At 37.9% G+C, this 17,155-nt stretch overlaps 1 protein-coding gene across 2 annotated transcripts in view; it reads left to right on the forward strand.

Moving 5' to 3' along the window:
• Nucleotides 1-240: 240 nt before the first annotated feature.
• The window catches only part of LOC149246691 (zinc finger (MYND type) family protein / programmed cell death 2 C-terminal domain-containing protein), a 117,179-nt gene continuing 100,264 nt past the window's right edge, over nucleotides 241-17,155 (forward strand). The window contains exons 1-4 of one of the 2 annotated variants that reach the window (XM_089458001.1): nucleotides 241-806; nucleotides 1,173-1,256; nucleotides 2,027-2,160; nucleotides 2,814-2,911. In XM_089458001.1, the coding sequence (XP_089314127.1) occupies nucleotides 573-806; nucleotides 1,173-1,256; nucleotides 2,027-2,160; nucleotides 2,814-2,911 (550 nt within the window). In that variant the 5' untranslated portion in view covers nucleotides 241-572. The remainder of the gene's footprint in view (nucleotides 807-1,172; nucleotides 1,257-2,026; nucleotides 2,161-2,813; nucleotides 2,912-17,155) is intronic. The other variant, XM_089458000.1, reaches the window with a different exon arrangement.

A 17,155-nucleotide genomic window follows, 5' to 3' on the forward strand; every position in this document is an offset into this window, starting at 1 on the left:
TGTTTTTGCTTCTCCCAACTAAGACAAATTTTGCTTGCTATCTGCTATTGAAATATGGTTAAATTTGTAAAAACTAGGTGCTCACAAGCGGTCTAGGATTCTAAATCCATTTATACATTAATTTTATGTTTAGATTTTTGAATTTACTTAAAAACTCGTTTTCCTTGGGCATGAACAAGTAAGTTAACAAAACGCACATTCAATAGAGATGAAAGTTAGCCTAGAAACCAATAAATTGATTATTCTGAAGTTTACCCTAAAACCATTCATTGATTATTTTCAAGTGACAGGATATTCTTACATATCTCAAAATTTTGAGAAGAACAAGAAGCTAGATTGGTGATCGGTGACGTTCATTGTTGTGTTGTGTTGTGTGACAAGAACGAGAAGTTAGATAGGGGACGCCCAGTTTGTGTTTTTTTTTTTTATGAAAATCTGTTTGTCCTTTTCATGCAGTTTATATGTTCAGGCAACTGAAAGAGGTTCGGGAGTGTGACACGGGCGTAGGGCTGAAACATGTTTCGCAGGCAGTGTTAGGGGAAGTAGACTGTTCTGTGTGCTGATACAATAAAATGGGTGATACCCAAATGGAAATAGAAGAGGAGGGCCACAACATTGAAAAAGCATTGGCTTGCCTGCACCTTCCACCCCAAGAGCTTGCGATAAGAGACACTGAAAGCGAAGAAGATGACGAGGAGGATGGAGAAAAGGAAGATGATCGAATGATATTGGGTTTCGTACAGAAGCCAGAAAATCCCCGTTCACTTGCTCGGCATTTCTTCCCTAGCAAGGCTGGAGGCACACCGGTATGCTGTTTTAGTTTTCCATTGCAGCATTCAAACTCATGTTAGATTCTCATGGGTGAATGTTCAAGTTATGCTTCATGCATAGCATGGAGTTTATGCTAGACTCCCTGTTTGTGCTATCTACTGTATGTTAGAATTTCATTTGTGATTTTCAAGTTCTCTTTGATGCATAGCATGGAAGTTCTGCTAGACTGCGTGTGTTTGTATGCACCCACTTTATGGATATCATGTGCTTAAGTACTGTACAGTGCGATCCAGATGAATTATGATAGTAATTTTGCAGAAATAAAGTTATTATATCTTTTCGTTTTAGTCTTACTATGCTGTTTTTGGTCTCTTTTTTATGGTTTGCAATTGGAACTGCAGGCATGGCTGGATCCAATTAACATACCTACTGTGATGGACTCGTGCTGTGGTATCTGTGGAAATCCATTGCAATTTTTGATACAGGTACTGATAATTTTTTTTGTTCTAGTAGTGAGTTTTTGGTCTGGTGGTGTCACTCAGATTAGGTTGTTTATGGTTTGTGGGTGTCATTTGTCGTTCCAAGATCAGGGTTTCATTCTGAATGCAATTAACCTATGCACATACATAGTATGTTTTGACACAATTAACGCACGGGATCGAATAAAGGGTTTAATCATCATCTTTGCTTTCAAACCTTTTCTTTCCTTGGAAGTGCTCCCAGAAACATGCCCCGAGCACTTGCACATCACATAGAGCGTGCTTCCTTCGACTTAGGTGCAAAATATGGAGATAACTTTTCCGACAAATCACCTAGGCCTTGCACCAGGCCTCATCCTGGTGGATGGTTTAACATGGTTAACGGCGACCAACCTCTACAGTAAGCCAAGGCCACTTTGGCATCACTTTTAAAGCCTTGAATCTTTAATGCTTTTACTGATGAATATAATTTTACCAACGTTGTTGAGCCTAGATGACCAGTGAGGATCATGGACAGACATGCTAATAAAAGGAACTTGCATGATGTACGCATTTATATGTAGAGGATTTACATATAGAATAGAATGCTCCAATAAATAGATAAAAGAAAGGATGACGACATCTCTTATTTTTTTTGTGAGGCCGACTGTATATTGATTGGAATTTTATGCAACACTGATTTTTGTTGATTGGCATCCAAGAGCTATGTTGCACAATTTGTTGATTGGAATCTAAGAGCTAAGTTGCATAGTCTGTCTATCGTCTTGGCAATATAGGTTTATGCACCGATCGAAGAGAAAGATGATGCTTTTCATAGAACCTTATCTGTCTTCATGTGCCCTTCAATGGCATGTCTCCAACAGGATCAGATTGAACAGAGAAAGCTTCCTATGGAAAAGGCCAGTAGAAGGTACTGCATATATCTTGTTAGAATGCTTGATTTGAAACATATATTGTTTTTTTGCTTGACCTTGCCATTATGCATTCCAGCAAACAATGAGTCTAGACAATAAAGGCTCTTTTGCACTGTGAGATATTTTTGAGTAACTTTGGATGTATTTATATCAATTTTGCAGAGAGGTCTGCTATTGTCTCTGTCAAATATCACAATCAAATAACTCAGATCAGAGGAACAGAGCTTGTCAATTATTTAAAGCTTTTTTGATCCACTTTAGGACAAATGTGTTTTTTTACTATAGTATATCCAGCAAAAGTGAATTTAATTTTAATTTAATCTAATGTATCAGGCAGATCAAAGCACCCCTAATTGCATGGAATTTCCCACAAAAAAGTCACTATGATAGAAATTTGTAGAGATCCCTGGGAGAGGAAGTCTCATCAGTTGAGTACTATAAAAGTTAAAGCTGGAATAACCCCTTTATACATGGCACAGGCTTATGAAATTCAAAGAAACCCAATAAACTGTAAAGTTTAAAGTTAAACTACATGGCATTTTAAAATCCTAGTTCTCAATAGGGATTTACATATGATGTTGTACTCTGTAGGGTGGTGTTTTGCAGACACACATTAATTTTTCTTTTTGATTTTTTCTTAAATTTGAAGTGTGAAGGTATTTCGTTGCCAGCTAGCTCGGGAAAATCCTTTCTACCCAGTGGATCCTCCAAAACACGATGGACATGATGCACCATTATCTAGTGGTGGTATGTATTACATATAATCTTTTCACCTTTTAAATTGAAGATGAATTAATTTTCTAGGATTTCATGTTGCCAAGATACATTAAAAGTTACATAATTTGTCATCTTTTAAAAAAGGGTTCCAAATGTTGCAACTGAAACATGCCATTCTACATGCTTGTACTAGCCTCTAAAAAGCTTATATATTGTCTTTTGAATTTGTAATTTTGTTCAAGGCATGAATAATTTGTGTTAAAATTGGCAACTAGGGCCAAACTCCATGTGGGTCATCTTATTAATGGAAGCTGATATTTTTCTTGGATCCCTCTCATCGAGAGGTGTAGGATTGATCTAAAGATCATCCGATTCCGATAAGTATTCATGGAGATATGAATTTATTTGTGTTATGGGACAATTCATCAAGGTCGGCCAACAACCAAATAACCCCCTCTTGTGCTCTACGTTTTAGTATAAATAGAAGAGGACTTTAAGTCATTTGACACACACTCACTCTTGTGATCTCTCTTCATCCTGTTTTGGGTTTGATGAAGATGAGATCTAGAGGGAGTGCCCTAGGATATACGCTGGCCTAAGTCTCATGATGCCCTAGCCGCAGTAAGGAGGATGCCCTAGCAGCAGTCTAGCCGCAGTTAAAGGAGGAACATCTAGACGCAGTCAAAGGGAATATGCCATGCCCTAATCCGCATTTTGAGAGAGACCTTAACGCTGTCATGGAGGAGAGAAGAAGTCTAAACGCTGACCTAAAGGGAGATGCCCTAACTGCTGTTCTATACGAGATCAAGGCACAGTCAAAAGAGAAGGCTCAACGCAGTCAAGGAGGGAGCTCTATCCGCTGTTAAGGGTGGCCCTAATTCACTATTAAAGAGGCCCTTATATGCTGTCCTAAGGTGCCCTAATCCGCTGTATGTTGAGCCCTTACTCACAGCTAAACTGTGATCCTATTCCGCAGCAACTGAGCCCTAATACGCAGCTAAGAGGAGGTTCTATACACAGCTGATATAGGCCCTAAATGAAGGCCCTAATCCGCAGCTACAGAAGGCCTAAATCCGCTGCCTTATCTGCTTCCCTAGCTGCTGTTTATCTAGCCCTTAATCCGTAGTCAAGAGACCTTACACGCAGTTAAAAGGAAGGCCTTAACCACAGCAAGAAAGGGTCTTATCACTACATGAATAAGCCTGTAAGGACAGCATGTTTGTTGTGATAAAAGAAGTTGTTTATCATATGCCTTAAGGACTGTTTGATAAGCCACAGTTATACAGTGAAAGAAAGCGTTGAAGTCTGCTCCTTAATGTTGTTGCATTAATGATGTTTATGTAACTAGGACATTTACTTCAGAGTTGCTATGTGCTAGGCCATAGGCCATAGCATCATAGCAAGGGTCTCTTAGAGCTGCTCTTTTGGACTGTTTAGTGATTATGAAGGAAGTATAGGTCTGCCTCAGGTACCCTCATCAGATCAGCAAGCTTATACATGGGTCAGCTGTAAGCATGAAGAATCATGTATTGCAGCAGCATGATGTAGCAACAAGGTATTGCAGCATGATGGAGCAACAGAAGTATTGCAGCAGCATGATGTAGCAACAAGGTATTGCAGCATGATGGAGCAACAGAAGTATTGCAGCAGCATGATGTAGCAACAAGGTATTGCAGCATGATGATGATGATGTATTGAGTATGCCTTGAGTGTATGATTGGGTGAAACACAGTGACAGGTGCAATTGATGATGAAGTGAAGCATAGCAGTCATTGAGTACAGATCAGTGATGGTGCAGCTCGGTGAGGTGCAGCAAGTGGACGAGATGCAGCACTATGATAGGTGAAGGAGTCACCTTGGAGAATCAGTTGAAGCAACATGTCTTCAACTGATCTCATGTAGATATAGAAAGTCAATGTGTTGACTTCTGTTGTAAATGTACTATCTCTCTCTCTCTCTTTGTCGAACTATTGAAGAACATATAAGAAGAATTGATCAAGGGTTTCCCCACATTGGGGTTTGTCCCTGGTTAGCACCACATCTTGTGTCCTCTTGTCTTGGCTTGTCTTCTGCCATTTATGTTTATGTTCTATTTGCAGTTTACTCTAACGCTGATGTGATTGCTAATCTGGAAAAGATATTGAGCTAACTATGAAAATTGAAATAAATTGCTCTAAGCATAGAACATACCTAAACTTAACAATTTGCCTATCCAAAATTCAGGACGGTTTAAATGCTTTTGCCATGCCAATGAACACTTTCGAAGTCAGCCCAATATACCATTTCAAGTTTCCAAACAGAAGGGGAGGAGCTAATAAAGTGATTTTAGCATAAACAAGAGAAATGCGAAAGGCTCTAAGCTTAACAATGTAGAAGATGCCTATGACTCATGAGAGAAATGGTGAAGCGATGCAAGAAAAATCATTGCTTCTTAGAAGAAGTGATGTTAGTGAGAACCTGAGGGAAAATGAGGTGAGCTACAACCCACTGAATATACCTCCACATGTGAAAGTTTAATGTAAATCTTAGAAAAAATAATTGTTTTGTGATAAGACACTTAAGATTAAAGTTGTAAACTATTTGTCTCAAACGTCTGACTCGACACAAACAAAATGGAGGCAGAAAGTTCACATGACTAGATTACTAAAATAGAGGACGCTTACCAAAGAACATGAATTCGTAAACTTATCCATAGTTATTAGTGCCTACTAGCATCATTAATTTGCCATGTTGCACACACCTAACTTAGGCACTGTTTTGACTTAATCAATGCAACCTTGGTATGTTATTTGGATTGTCTAAATATGCTTTAGGCTAACGTCAGTACAAGGCATCATAGAAATCATACTCTTATTTAACTCATACTAGCCAAAGTTGGTAACCTAGCATTCCTGGCATATTGGTACCCGTCAAACTTAACAATATAAGAATATGCAAAAAATCATTTTTAGTGTGGGAAATATTAAAGAATGCATAAATAAGCATTAAATATAATATGATATTATGAAGACAAATGTCAACATGTTTGTGATCATAAAAAATGCCTTCATTGATTTTTAGAAGGCATAAATAGATCATAGACCCGTAGCTGTAGGACTTGTTAAACACAACTCAAAATATAAACCAAGCCAAGTGGACACAATCCAATGAAAATTTATCACTGGTGAGTCAAACTCAACTACGATGAGCTTCACTCATGAGTTTTGACATCTGGCAAATTTGACTCGATGAGCTTGAGCCAAAAACTTGGATGTCATTATAAAAAACAAAAAAAGTTTAAGAGTGGGTTTTTGTCAAGTTTTCCTGAGTTTTTATAGGGTCCTACTTGTACTCTCCAGAGGACATTTCTAAACAAGCCCTTGGTATGGACATTGCCATTCCTGGATCTTATGATGATAATGACTGATACTCCTCTCCTACAAGCCATCTTACTTTTACTTTTTTTGTATCTAAAGCTGCCTTTATTTGATATATAGAGTTTTCTTTTTCTTGTTCTCTTAGCATTAGGTTTTCTATTGTACTTTTGAGAGATGGCGTTTGCATTTCCTTTACTGTCATGTTGTTGGTTGTACTTTATAGCATCCTTGACCTATTTTGGTCGTCACTGTATATTGGTGTAATATCATTTCATTCTGTTTCTTACCCTCTAGCCTTGTTGAGTCGCTCATTGAACCTAACCTAACTACTATGATTTGACCATAAATACTAAACATCAAAGAATAAATACACTGAATTTCGAATTTCAGAGTCTATAAGGCCCGTAGGGCACAATACAAATGACAAAACAACATACCATAAACTAATAGTCTACAAATGCCTTCTACAAATATATTTTAAGGTTATAGGGGTGTGTGTTGATGCGAAATTGGCTATTGAATTACACTTGACTACAGCACCTTACACCTGAGTCCTGACCCTTTATTGCTGTTCGAGGTGGTGCTGCTCCATCAAGTGATTTGGGATCTCCAATGGTTTCTTGAGTCATTTCCACATCTTGCTAGCTCAGATCTTCCCAAAGAAAAGCATGCTTCTCAACTTGAAGTAGTATTTGAACCCACTTTGTTACCTGTTTAATGTTACAAAAAGAGATAGTATTTGCATCTAATAGGCTCTTCAATTGCTTGGCCCACAAGTAATTATATAAACAAATGCAAAGTCAAATGACATTTCCTTGTCTTGCTATGCTTCTTGAAGTGTATATGATTGAATACCTGCTTGTTGTGTTTGCAACCAGGAGTAATCCAAGGTTGGCTGAACAGCTGTTCAGCGAATCTCTTCATCTCAAATGTTATGCCTCTGACAGTTGTCCAACCGAATGCCTGCATTGCAATATCAAGGACAAACTGAATGATGAATTGATGTATAAATTTATAAAGCTAGAAGCTAAAATTTGGATAAATCAAATATTATAGTAACATGACAAATTTACAAGCGTTGAAACTTCTTACATGGTGAAATGCGTCTCAGTGAATTTTTGCAACTCTAGTGTTATCCCGCTGATAGTTGTCCAACTAAGTCACAGGACACGTCCCTCAGGGTCTCGTGTCCCATATTTCACGTGTCGAACATGAAAACCGCCCTAAAACGTGTCGAAAACGTTTTTCTTCATGTCCTCCAATAGAGACACTTGTTTTGGATGTGTTGAAAACGTGCCCTGACGTTTTTGGTTCTTAGGACACATGTCACATGAAAAGTGACATTTAAAACCTGCAACAAGGTTTATTTTTGGGGTTTTTTGTCATTGTTCGCCACCGAAGTTGAGTTTTCTTGTCGCTGGAATCCAATTTGTTGTGTAGTGTGAGGAATTCCTTCAGATTCGAGCGCAATGCTCACAACTTCACATCGACCTGGACTTGGAGATGTAGGAGATGAGCGTTCGCATGCTTTGCTGAGAGTTTGGAGCACTTAAATTTCTTGTAACTTGTGTTATAGCTTACGGAACTTAACTTAATTATACACGAGTGACCACGTATAGATCGTGTGTTGAAATAAAAATCCCAGCTCCCCATCATGTGCTCATTTCTCACTACACCTTCGAGGTCTAAAGGTAGGGAAAGCTCGATTAATGCTTTGGTCAACAATGAAGTTTGAACACAAATAAATTTATAGTTCATAAACTACCTTATGTGAAGTTTGAACATGATCAATTTTGTTTGAAGTTATAACAAAAATTATATCATGAACATTGAACTGTGAACATCATTGATTTAGTAAATTAATAAACTAACTAGTAAATTACTAAATAGTAAATAGTGTATACTAAATACTAAATAGATATCATCATGATTCATATCTATATGGATCAAGCACTATATTTTAGTATATATATCTATATCTATCTATATATATATATAAAACGTGTCCCTCGTGTCCTGTTTCTGGGGTCTTTGCATCTCGTGTCGAATACTCGTATTTACGTGTCCTCCGTGTCTCGTGTCCTCGTGTCATGTGACTTAGTTGTCCAAATGCCTGCATTGCAATGTCAAGGACAAGCATAATGATGAATTTGATGTATAAATTTGTAAGGATAGAAAGTAAAACTTAGATAAATCAAGTATTCTAGTAGCATGACAAATCTAAGAGCAATGAAACATCTTAGATGGAGAAAGGTGTCTCTGAGCATGCACTGCAATGTGCCAGTCAACATTCCAGCAGTGCAATTATCTTGCATAAACTAGTGTTGTATCAGATCCTACTCTCTCATCAAGAACCGTCCTCTCAGATCCTACTTTCTCTCATCAAGAACCGTCTTCTCAGATCATACTCTCTCTCATCAAGAATCGTCCTCTATAGCATTCTAAGAGCTCCTTGCTCAGTTTGTGATACTCTCTCATCGACCCTTGTAAGATAAATTTGGGCTTACATGAAAACCCCAACAGCATGTATTGGTCAATGTAGCTGCTAGCATCTCAGTCCACTGTTCATTCATGAGTGATATCCTAGAATACCTTAAATTTATCTTCGTTAGCATTGTAGACATTTCAGATTCCCCCTTTGCCAACTCCATAGTCTCATATAAGTCTATCCCATGGGCATTTTCTCTATCAATGATGCAAAATACTTGGACTAAGAGCCCAGCAATTGATTCATATCCTACACATTCCTCCAAATTTTTTCATTATACACCAATGCAACATTAGCAATTCCTCAAGCTTCCTTGAAAAGTTAAAAAATGTCCAGTCATTAGTCATAAACATTCTCTTCAAAGGCGTCTTCTACTGAAAGATGAATTGCAACAATATTAAGCTTGTTTCAAATCTAGTGACTCTAGAGTCCTAAGACTTGCGAACTCCTTGTTCTGTAACAATTTTACCATCATTGTAAGGACAAGGGCATGACCATATTTAAATTTGTTACATGGTTCAACACATTCTTTGATCTAACATAAGTCCCCTTTGTCGTCTAACATAAGCTCTTTACAAAATGTTGCATATGGTGCCCATGCAAAGCCCTAGGAGTCTTATCATTTATGTTTATCCATCATTAGTTCAGATATAGCAAATAATTCTTGTTATGCAGTGGGGAATGTTTTCTGCCGTTCAGATTGTCGGGGAGATGTGGCTTCTCCAATTCTTGATTTGCTGAATTTGCAATGCAGCTGCTATGGTATTACGGAGTAGTGCTCCAAACTGCTGTCTTTCTACATCTGCAGTAGTCAATATTTCGGTGTTGAAATTTGGTATCGGAGGACAGGTGGGTCCCTTAGGCTTTGATCTTTGGCCTAGGGAAAAGTGTCCAAAAGAATTTAATTTTTCTTCTAAAGTGACTTTATAATTTTATAAAGTTAAATCTAATTTAAAAGTGACTTTAAGTGATAAAGTTACTAAGTCTAATTTTAAAGTGACTTTTATAAAGTCAATGAAAAATTAGAAAGGAAAAGTGACTTTGGAAATAAATGACTAAGTGGGTCTTTATTAAAGTGGGGTGAATTAAAAAATAAAAAGTGAGATTTAAATGAGCATTTAATCTCAGCCATTAATCTAAATCTATTTCAGCCATTGGATTTAGAGATCACCCAAAAGTCACTTGGGTCACCCAAAAGTCATTTGGAGTTATATTAAGGGAGGAAAAGGAGGAAAAAATCACATTCGATTCAATTCTTTCATGAGCAGATTGGGAGAAGGAGAGCAAGAGAGCAAGAGAGCAAGAGAGATTTCTGAGCAGGGAGGAGAAGGAGACAGCAGCTTGGCACACATTCCAAGGCAGCAGTTGAGCATATTTGTACAGCTGATTCAGCACACAGTGAAAGACAGATTTTGGCACGATTTTCGAGGAGAGGTTTGCACAAAAATCGAGGAGCAGTTTGCTGGTTTTTCTGCACGCAAAACGAGGGCCATACAACAACATTTAATGCTGAAAGTGGGCACGAAAATCGAGGAGACCGTACATCATTTATTGTTGTCCTGTTTGCTGTAATTTCCAGTTCGCTGTGAAGCATGGGAAAATAGATAAGTTGTAAATTTGCTTGCTGATTTTTTGCTGAAAATTTCTCACTGTAAAAGGCAATTTTCAGAAATAAAGAAGAGCTCTCAAACTGGTTTTCCCCAAGAGTTGTAGGGGGTTTTTCCAGGGTCACATTGACCAAAAATCTCAGTGTTTAAATGTGTTTTAATGGCTGTTTATTACTGCTGATTTTTATTTCTGCAATTTCCAGCATTCTGTAAAATTTCCAGAATTTGTGTTTTCAGCAAATTTATTTTTTTCAGCTTGTAAAATGTATGGTTATGGGAAAGGGCATTTAACTATATGGGAGAAATAAGGAGAAACTGAAAACCGGGGTGGGAAAACATAAATTTCTACATTCGGCATATATGTCAGTGATATGTTTTTATGTATTTGTTTTGCACATTGGTTATGTTTTGGCTATTTAACGTAATTGGTCCAATGTGAGTGATATTAGAACCTGGGGCTCCTAAGATTGCAAGTGAAGATAGTGTTCAACTTCGGACAATGATAATGTTTGGCAAAAGCAAACGGTAATTCTTGATTCATTGAAGTTGCGATGCAACTGCTATGATATTACAGAGCAGTGCTCCAAACTGCTGTCTTTCTATTTCCGCGGTAGTCAATATTTTGGCATATGTTAGTGATGATTATTTATGTTTTGTTTGGCATATCTGTTATGTTTTGGCTGTTTAATGTAACTGGTGCACTTCAAATGGTATTAGAACTTGGGGCTCCCAGGTTGTAGGTGAAGATTATGTTCAACTTCAAACAACGATAATTTTTGATGAACTCTGATTGAAACAAAACAGTTTCTATTTGAAAGATTTTTTTTGGTTCTTCGATTTGATTTTGTTATTTAACATATTTTTGAGTGGTAACATGAAAGCTATTTATTTCTAGCTAAAGTTAACTTCTGTTGTTTTTGCCTGGGGGAACTGGAACCTCATAGCCATATCTATCTACTCAGATGTAGGTGCTTCATATGTGGTTTGGAAGATGATTAGAAGAAGAATTTCTAGCTAAGAGTTTAACTCAATAACCAGTGATTACAAAGAGATGAGGATTTGATGTCTGGGGTCTTGAAAATCGCAGTTTGTTGAAATCCTTAATTTACCATAAACTCTTTATAGCTCTTAAATCAAAATATTTAGTGAGGCGGGTTTTGAGGTGTTTTGGAGAAAAATTCAGATATATATGCTCATAAAGCTTCTGCTTCAATTTTTCAAAAAGAAAATGGTGCATCCTTTGTAAATTGGCCTTCAGTTGTCGCTTAAAAGTTAAAACCCTAACTTTCATATTGAATATTGAAGATTGCGTTTCATTAAAAACCATGGGAATGCCAATATTTTTGAGAGAAACATAATATTGATCTTAGCGGATGGTTGCTTACTTAAAGAAGAATCAGCTTTTGGGTTACTTTTCATATTACCTTGTTGGTGAAGCTTATGAATGGTGGTGGTGCCTTGATTATAACAAACAATTGAAATTCACGTGGGAAGAAGTTGAAAAAATTCAAATAGAACACGATAAAAAGGAAGATAATCATGACCATTGGAAGGAAGGAAAAGGAAAGAAAGAAATGAAGCTCCAGAGTTGAATCATGATTTCAGTGGAAAGGAAGTTAGATAAGAAATGAATTGAAAGAAGTTGACACAGAATTGAGAAAAGAACTTGCAAGGAATACATAACTTTTTTTTAACGTATCTAAAGCTTGGTGAATCAGCAAAGTATTGGAGCCTGTGCACGTGGAGGTAAATGGTCCAATAAATATGGCCATTATGATGGCATTGTTGTCATTGATAGCAAAGGAGCAGCGAGACAAAGAAGCAGCAAAGATGTGATGGCAAAGGAGCAACAACGAAACAACAGGAGCAGCAAAGGAAAAAGAGCAACAACGAAACAACAGGAGCAGCAAGGTTTGTTGCAGTGATGTTTGATAGCAAGAGGTTATGTTGCATGTTGTTGATACTTGATGAAAATGCAATACAAACATGTGATGCAAAGGGTGATGGCAAATGATCAACAAGAGTATCAAGGCATGTCTATTATGTTTTGATGTCTTGGCAGAACAAAGGAGCAACAGAGAAAGAAATTATATTTTATTTTTGGAGTATGTGTTTCATACTCAAGTTTGAGTCAAAAGCATGTTCTTTGTGCTTTTAGGTTGTCTAGGTCTTTCTAGGATAAAATTGCTCATGTGTCATAGTCCCATTTGGACTCATTGTAATGAAGAAAACATATTTATTTTATTGAGAAAAAGTCATGGATAAGCCCAAGACCAAGTCAGCCCAAGAGCAAGATCAAGTCGACCTAAAGGAGGGGTATTCGACCCTCAAGAAAGGCTATAAATACAAGGGAGCTCGACCTCATTTGGACACACATCTCAAGCAAGTTCGATCTGCAATAGTGAAGGAGAAGAAGAGTAGCTGGGAGGATGAAGAAGAAGAACAAAAGTTGAAATCTTGTCAAGGGAGCTTTTCCCTTGTCTTGCTTGGGTTTGTGAAGCTGCCAGTTGCAGGAGGACAAAATTCTATAGCAGTTGCAGGAGGCCGAAATTCTGTTGCAGGGGTCGAAGTTGCAGTAGCAGTATCAAAATTCTAGAAGCTATCTCAAGGAAGATCTTGCTGGGGGCTGGCTTAGGGCTTGGAGGGTTTATTGGCTTGGGTCTTTAGAAGTCTCTTTTGTAAGCAAATTCTAAAGAAGAAGAGAAGCATTTTTCTTGGTTTTCCTCTTGGAGGGGTTTTGCCTGGCTTGGAGCCTACATCTTGTGTACTCTTATCTTTTTGTGATTTTCATTGTGCTTGGTAATTGCTTGATGAACAGATTTTAAAGAAGTAATAAAAGATCAACTAACATCACAAGTAATTATCAAGATAAGGAAAATAAGTTATAATCTACAAGTCTCCATATTTTCCAACATGGAATCAGAGCTAAGGTGCAAGAAGGAGACTGAAGATCACATCTTTGTTGGCACTATGGCAAGGGTTATAAGGAAGGGTTTCAAGGCTCTTGGAAATCTCACTAAATCTATCAAGAATTGTTTATTGAAGATCATCTCCAAGCTTGCAAAGGAAGTAATAGACAAAAGCTTGTTCTTTGCTTTTCTGGCACATTCAAGGATGTGAATGTATGGGTTTTTGACAGTGGTGCCTCCAGACATATGACGGGAGAATGCTGTCAACTCCAAACCCTATCTAAGGGAAACTCATCTCACTCTATTGAACCCGAAGACAACAAGAGCTATCTAGTGAAAAGCATTGGATCTACATCATTCAAGCTCGAGTCAAGTGGAAGCATTCACCTCAACAACATTTTATATGTTCCAGGTTTGAAGAAAAACTTACTTTCTATTTCTTGTCTAGAGGATAAGGGTGATAGAGTTGCTTTTGTTGATGGCAAGGTTTTGGTTTGGGGTAAGGGCTCTAGTATTAATGAAGCAAGGGTGATTGGGATTTATGAGGGGACATTGTATAGACTCTATACACCTCTAACTCAAGCCCTAGTTCACTTAGAAGTGAGTCCTTCCAAACTATGGCATAGAAGGTATGGGCACCTTCATTATAAGAATCTGCCATCGCTTAGTCAAATGATCAATGGCATCACCAAAATAAAACTGTTAGGGATGCGCTCTAGGCATGAATGTAAACAAACCATTTGCAAGTAGTGATACCAGATCTAAGGAGATTTTAGATCTCATACACTCGGATGTATGTGGACCTACAGTTGTAAAGTCTCTTGGTGGCCATTAATATTATGTAACCTTCATTGATGATTACTTAGGGAAGACTTGGTTATACCTTCTCAAGAACAAGGATGAGGTATTAAAAAAGTTTCAGGACATGAGAATGAAGTGGAAAACCTAACTCAGGGAAAGATAAAAATTCTAAAGTCAGACAATGGTGGAGAATACACCTACAAAGAGTTAATAACTTTCTGTAAGGAAGTAGGAATCAAGAGGGAGCTCATTTTTCCCTATATTCTTGAACAAAATGGTGTGGCAGAAAGGAAGAATTGTACTATTGACGAATGTGTTAGGGCTATGCTACATGATCAAAATCTTCCTCAATTCCTATGGGGAGAGGCATGCATGACAACTATATACTTACAAAATCAAAGTCCTCACAGGATTCTTAACAACATGACTCCGGAAGAAGCATTTACAGGAAAGAAGCCAAGTGTGGATCATCTTTGGATATTTGGGTGTCCTATGTATATTCATATACCCAAGGACAAGAGGAAGAAACTAGATCCTACCAGTCTAAAGGGCATCTTTGTGGGATATAATGCTTCATCAAAAGCATATAGAATCTATATCAAGGAGGATCGTCGAATTGAAGTAAGCAGGGATGTCATCTTTGATGAGAGCATAACTTACAAGAAATCAAGGGATGTTCCGGTTGACTCTGATGAAGAAGAGATACCTATCTTTGAGGATATCTCTAGGGATAATGATGGTCAAGAACTAGGACCTGCTCAAGAAGATGTTGAAGGTCCTTGTGAGCCTATACAACAAGTAATTGTTCTAGAAAATCAGAAGAGACCTGTTTGGCTAAAAACTACTCTTCAAGAGGCAGAAGGACATAAAGCATCAGGGACATCCAGGGAAAGTAAGAGACCAAAGAGGTATTATGGGTATGCTGCATACATGACAAGGCTTATTGAAGCGAAACCTTGCCCCTATGAAGATGTAGGTAAACATCAAGAATGGAGGAATGCTATGTAGAAAGAATACCAATCCATAATGAAGAATGATGTCTGGGAGATTGTCCCTAGGCCAAGTGACAAATCTACAATCACTTCAAAGTGGATTTACAAGATAAAGCACGCTACAGATGGGAGCATAGACAAATACAAAGCAAGGTTTGTAGCAAGAGGCTTCTCGCAGAAGGAAGGAATTGATTATGAGGAAACCTTTGCTCCCACAACTAGGTATAGAACAATAAGATCACTTGTTTCGTTGGTTGCTATTATGGGATGGAACATCCATCAAATGGATGTCAAGACAACTTTCCTGAATGGGATCATTGATGAGGAGGTTTACATTGAGCAACTTCAAGGATTTGAAATTAATTAGAGGGAGACTAATGTCTGTAGATTGAACAAGGCTGTATATGGCCCAAAGCAAGCACCTAGGGCCTAGTATGCAAGGGTGGATGCATATCTATTGAGACTTGGTTTTACCAAGAGTATTGCAGATCCCAACCTATATATTAGGGTGGTCCATGATGAGCCAATTGTCATACTCTTGTGGATGATCTACTAGTTATAGGTGTAAAGCATCGGATTCAGGAATGCAAGAAGCAGTGCACAACAAAATTCGATATGAAGGATCTTGGGATTATGCACTATTATTTGGGACTAGAGGTATGGCAAAAGCCAAGAGAGATATATCTTGGTCAAGGTAAGTATGTGATCAAGATGCTTCAAAAGTATGGCATGATGGATTGCAAGCCTATGATGACTCCTATGATTACCAATTTAAAGAAGTTGAGGAGTTCAGAATCAAGTCCGTGTTGATTTATGGTAGCATCGAATGTGCTCTAAGTCTCAAATTTTTCATGGAGGCTTAGACCCATCCATTCTCCAATACCCAGAAACCTTTTTGGGAAATTCCACCTGGAGACTGTTTTATTAAAATAGTTAATTATTTTTAATGGGACCCTAAGTCTAAACTTAGGAAATTAAAATAATTAATGGGTATTAATCTAAATTGTGGGTGAAACTTCTAGAAGAAGGCGGAGATCAAGTCAATATGATCCTAGCCATTGATTAGGATCTAATATAGATCGTTGATTGATCAATGAGAGGATTATAAGAGGAGGCTTGATGGGCACTTGGAGAACACACTAGAGGTAGATACTCAGTTATCTGAGTAAGATTGATTTTCTCCTTGGTCGAAGTTCGGTAAGAGAAAATCGAATCAAAGGGAGAGTTGCAGGTGAGAAAGGAAGAGGGGGCATCAACATCATTCGAGAGTGCAAGACAACAAGACGCAGAGTAGGGAGGGACAACGAAGAAGCAGGTTGACGCAGAAAGAGGCAGTGCAGAGGGAAGTTGACGCTGGGACTGCGTGGGCAGCTAGACGCTGGGCCAACATGGGGAAATTGACGTAGAGGGACATAGAAGGATTCAGAGGGAAGTGGATTACTTCACTTGGATCAAAGATTTGTCAAGAAGCGTCTATAAATTTTCTCACTTCTATTTTGCTGGTTGTAATGTTTACATGAGATTTTGCTGAAGAATAATAAAGAAACCCTCATCCGCTGCACCGATTTTCCCATATTGGGTTTTTCTAAGGACAATTGTCCAAAAATAACTATCATTGTGATTGTATTTGTGCCAATATTTTTCTTTATATTTACTTTCTGCATTATTTCAATTGTGAAGGCTGCAGTAGAATATATTTCAATCTTTGTCGTAAGAACATTGTGAATAGCTTATTTTTGAGATAATAAGTAGAAGAAATAATATTAATCACTTTAGCTGGATTTTTATTTAGAAATTTTCACATGGTATTAGAGCCGAGGTAAAGCAGAGGAAAGGAGCCGAAAGAACCTTCGTTGAAGGAAGAAAGTAATTCGAAATTCTTGCAAGGGTAGTAATTCGAATCTCCAAGGGATTTGCATAGTTCAAGCCAGGAGGGTCAGATTTTCGTGGTAAAACTCTCTCTGAGTGAGTCGACAAAGAGGTAAGTTTTCCTGATCAAAATCTGTTAGCGGCAGAAGGAACAACGTAGCAGAAGATTTAGTAAGAGGGATGTTTCAGGTGGTACACAGTATTTCCTGTAGCAGTTGCTGAGGCAGGATAGCGTCAGAAATTGACACAGTA

This window comes from Pinus tabuliformis, chromosome 7 (genome assembly GCF_031772625.1).
Source record: "Pinus tabuliformis cultivar Carrire ecotype Pingquan chromosome 7, CPIR1, whole genome shotgun sequence".
Classification (NCBI taxonomy): Eukaryota; Viridiplantae; Streptophyta; class Pinopsida; order Pinales; family Pinaceae; genus Pinus; species Pinus tabuliformis.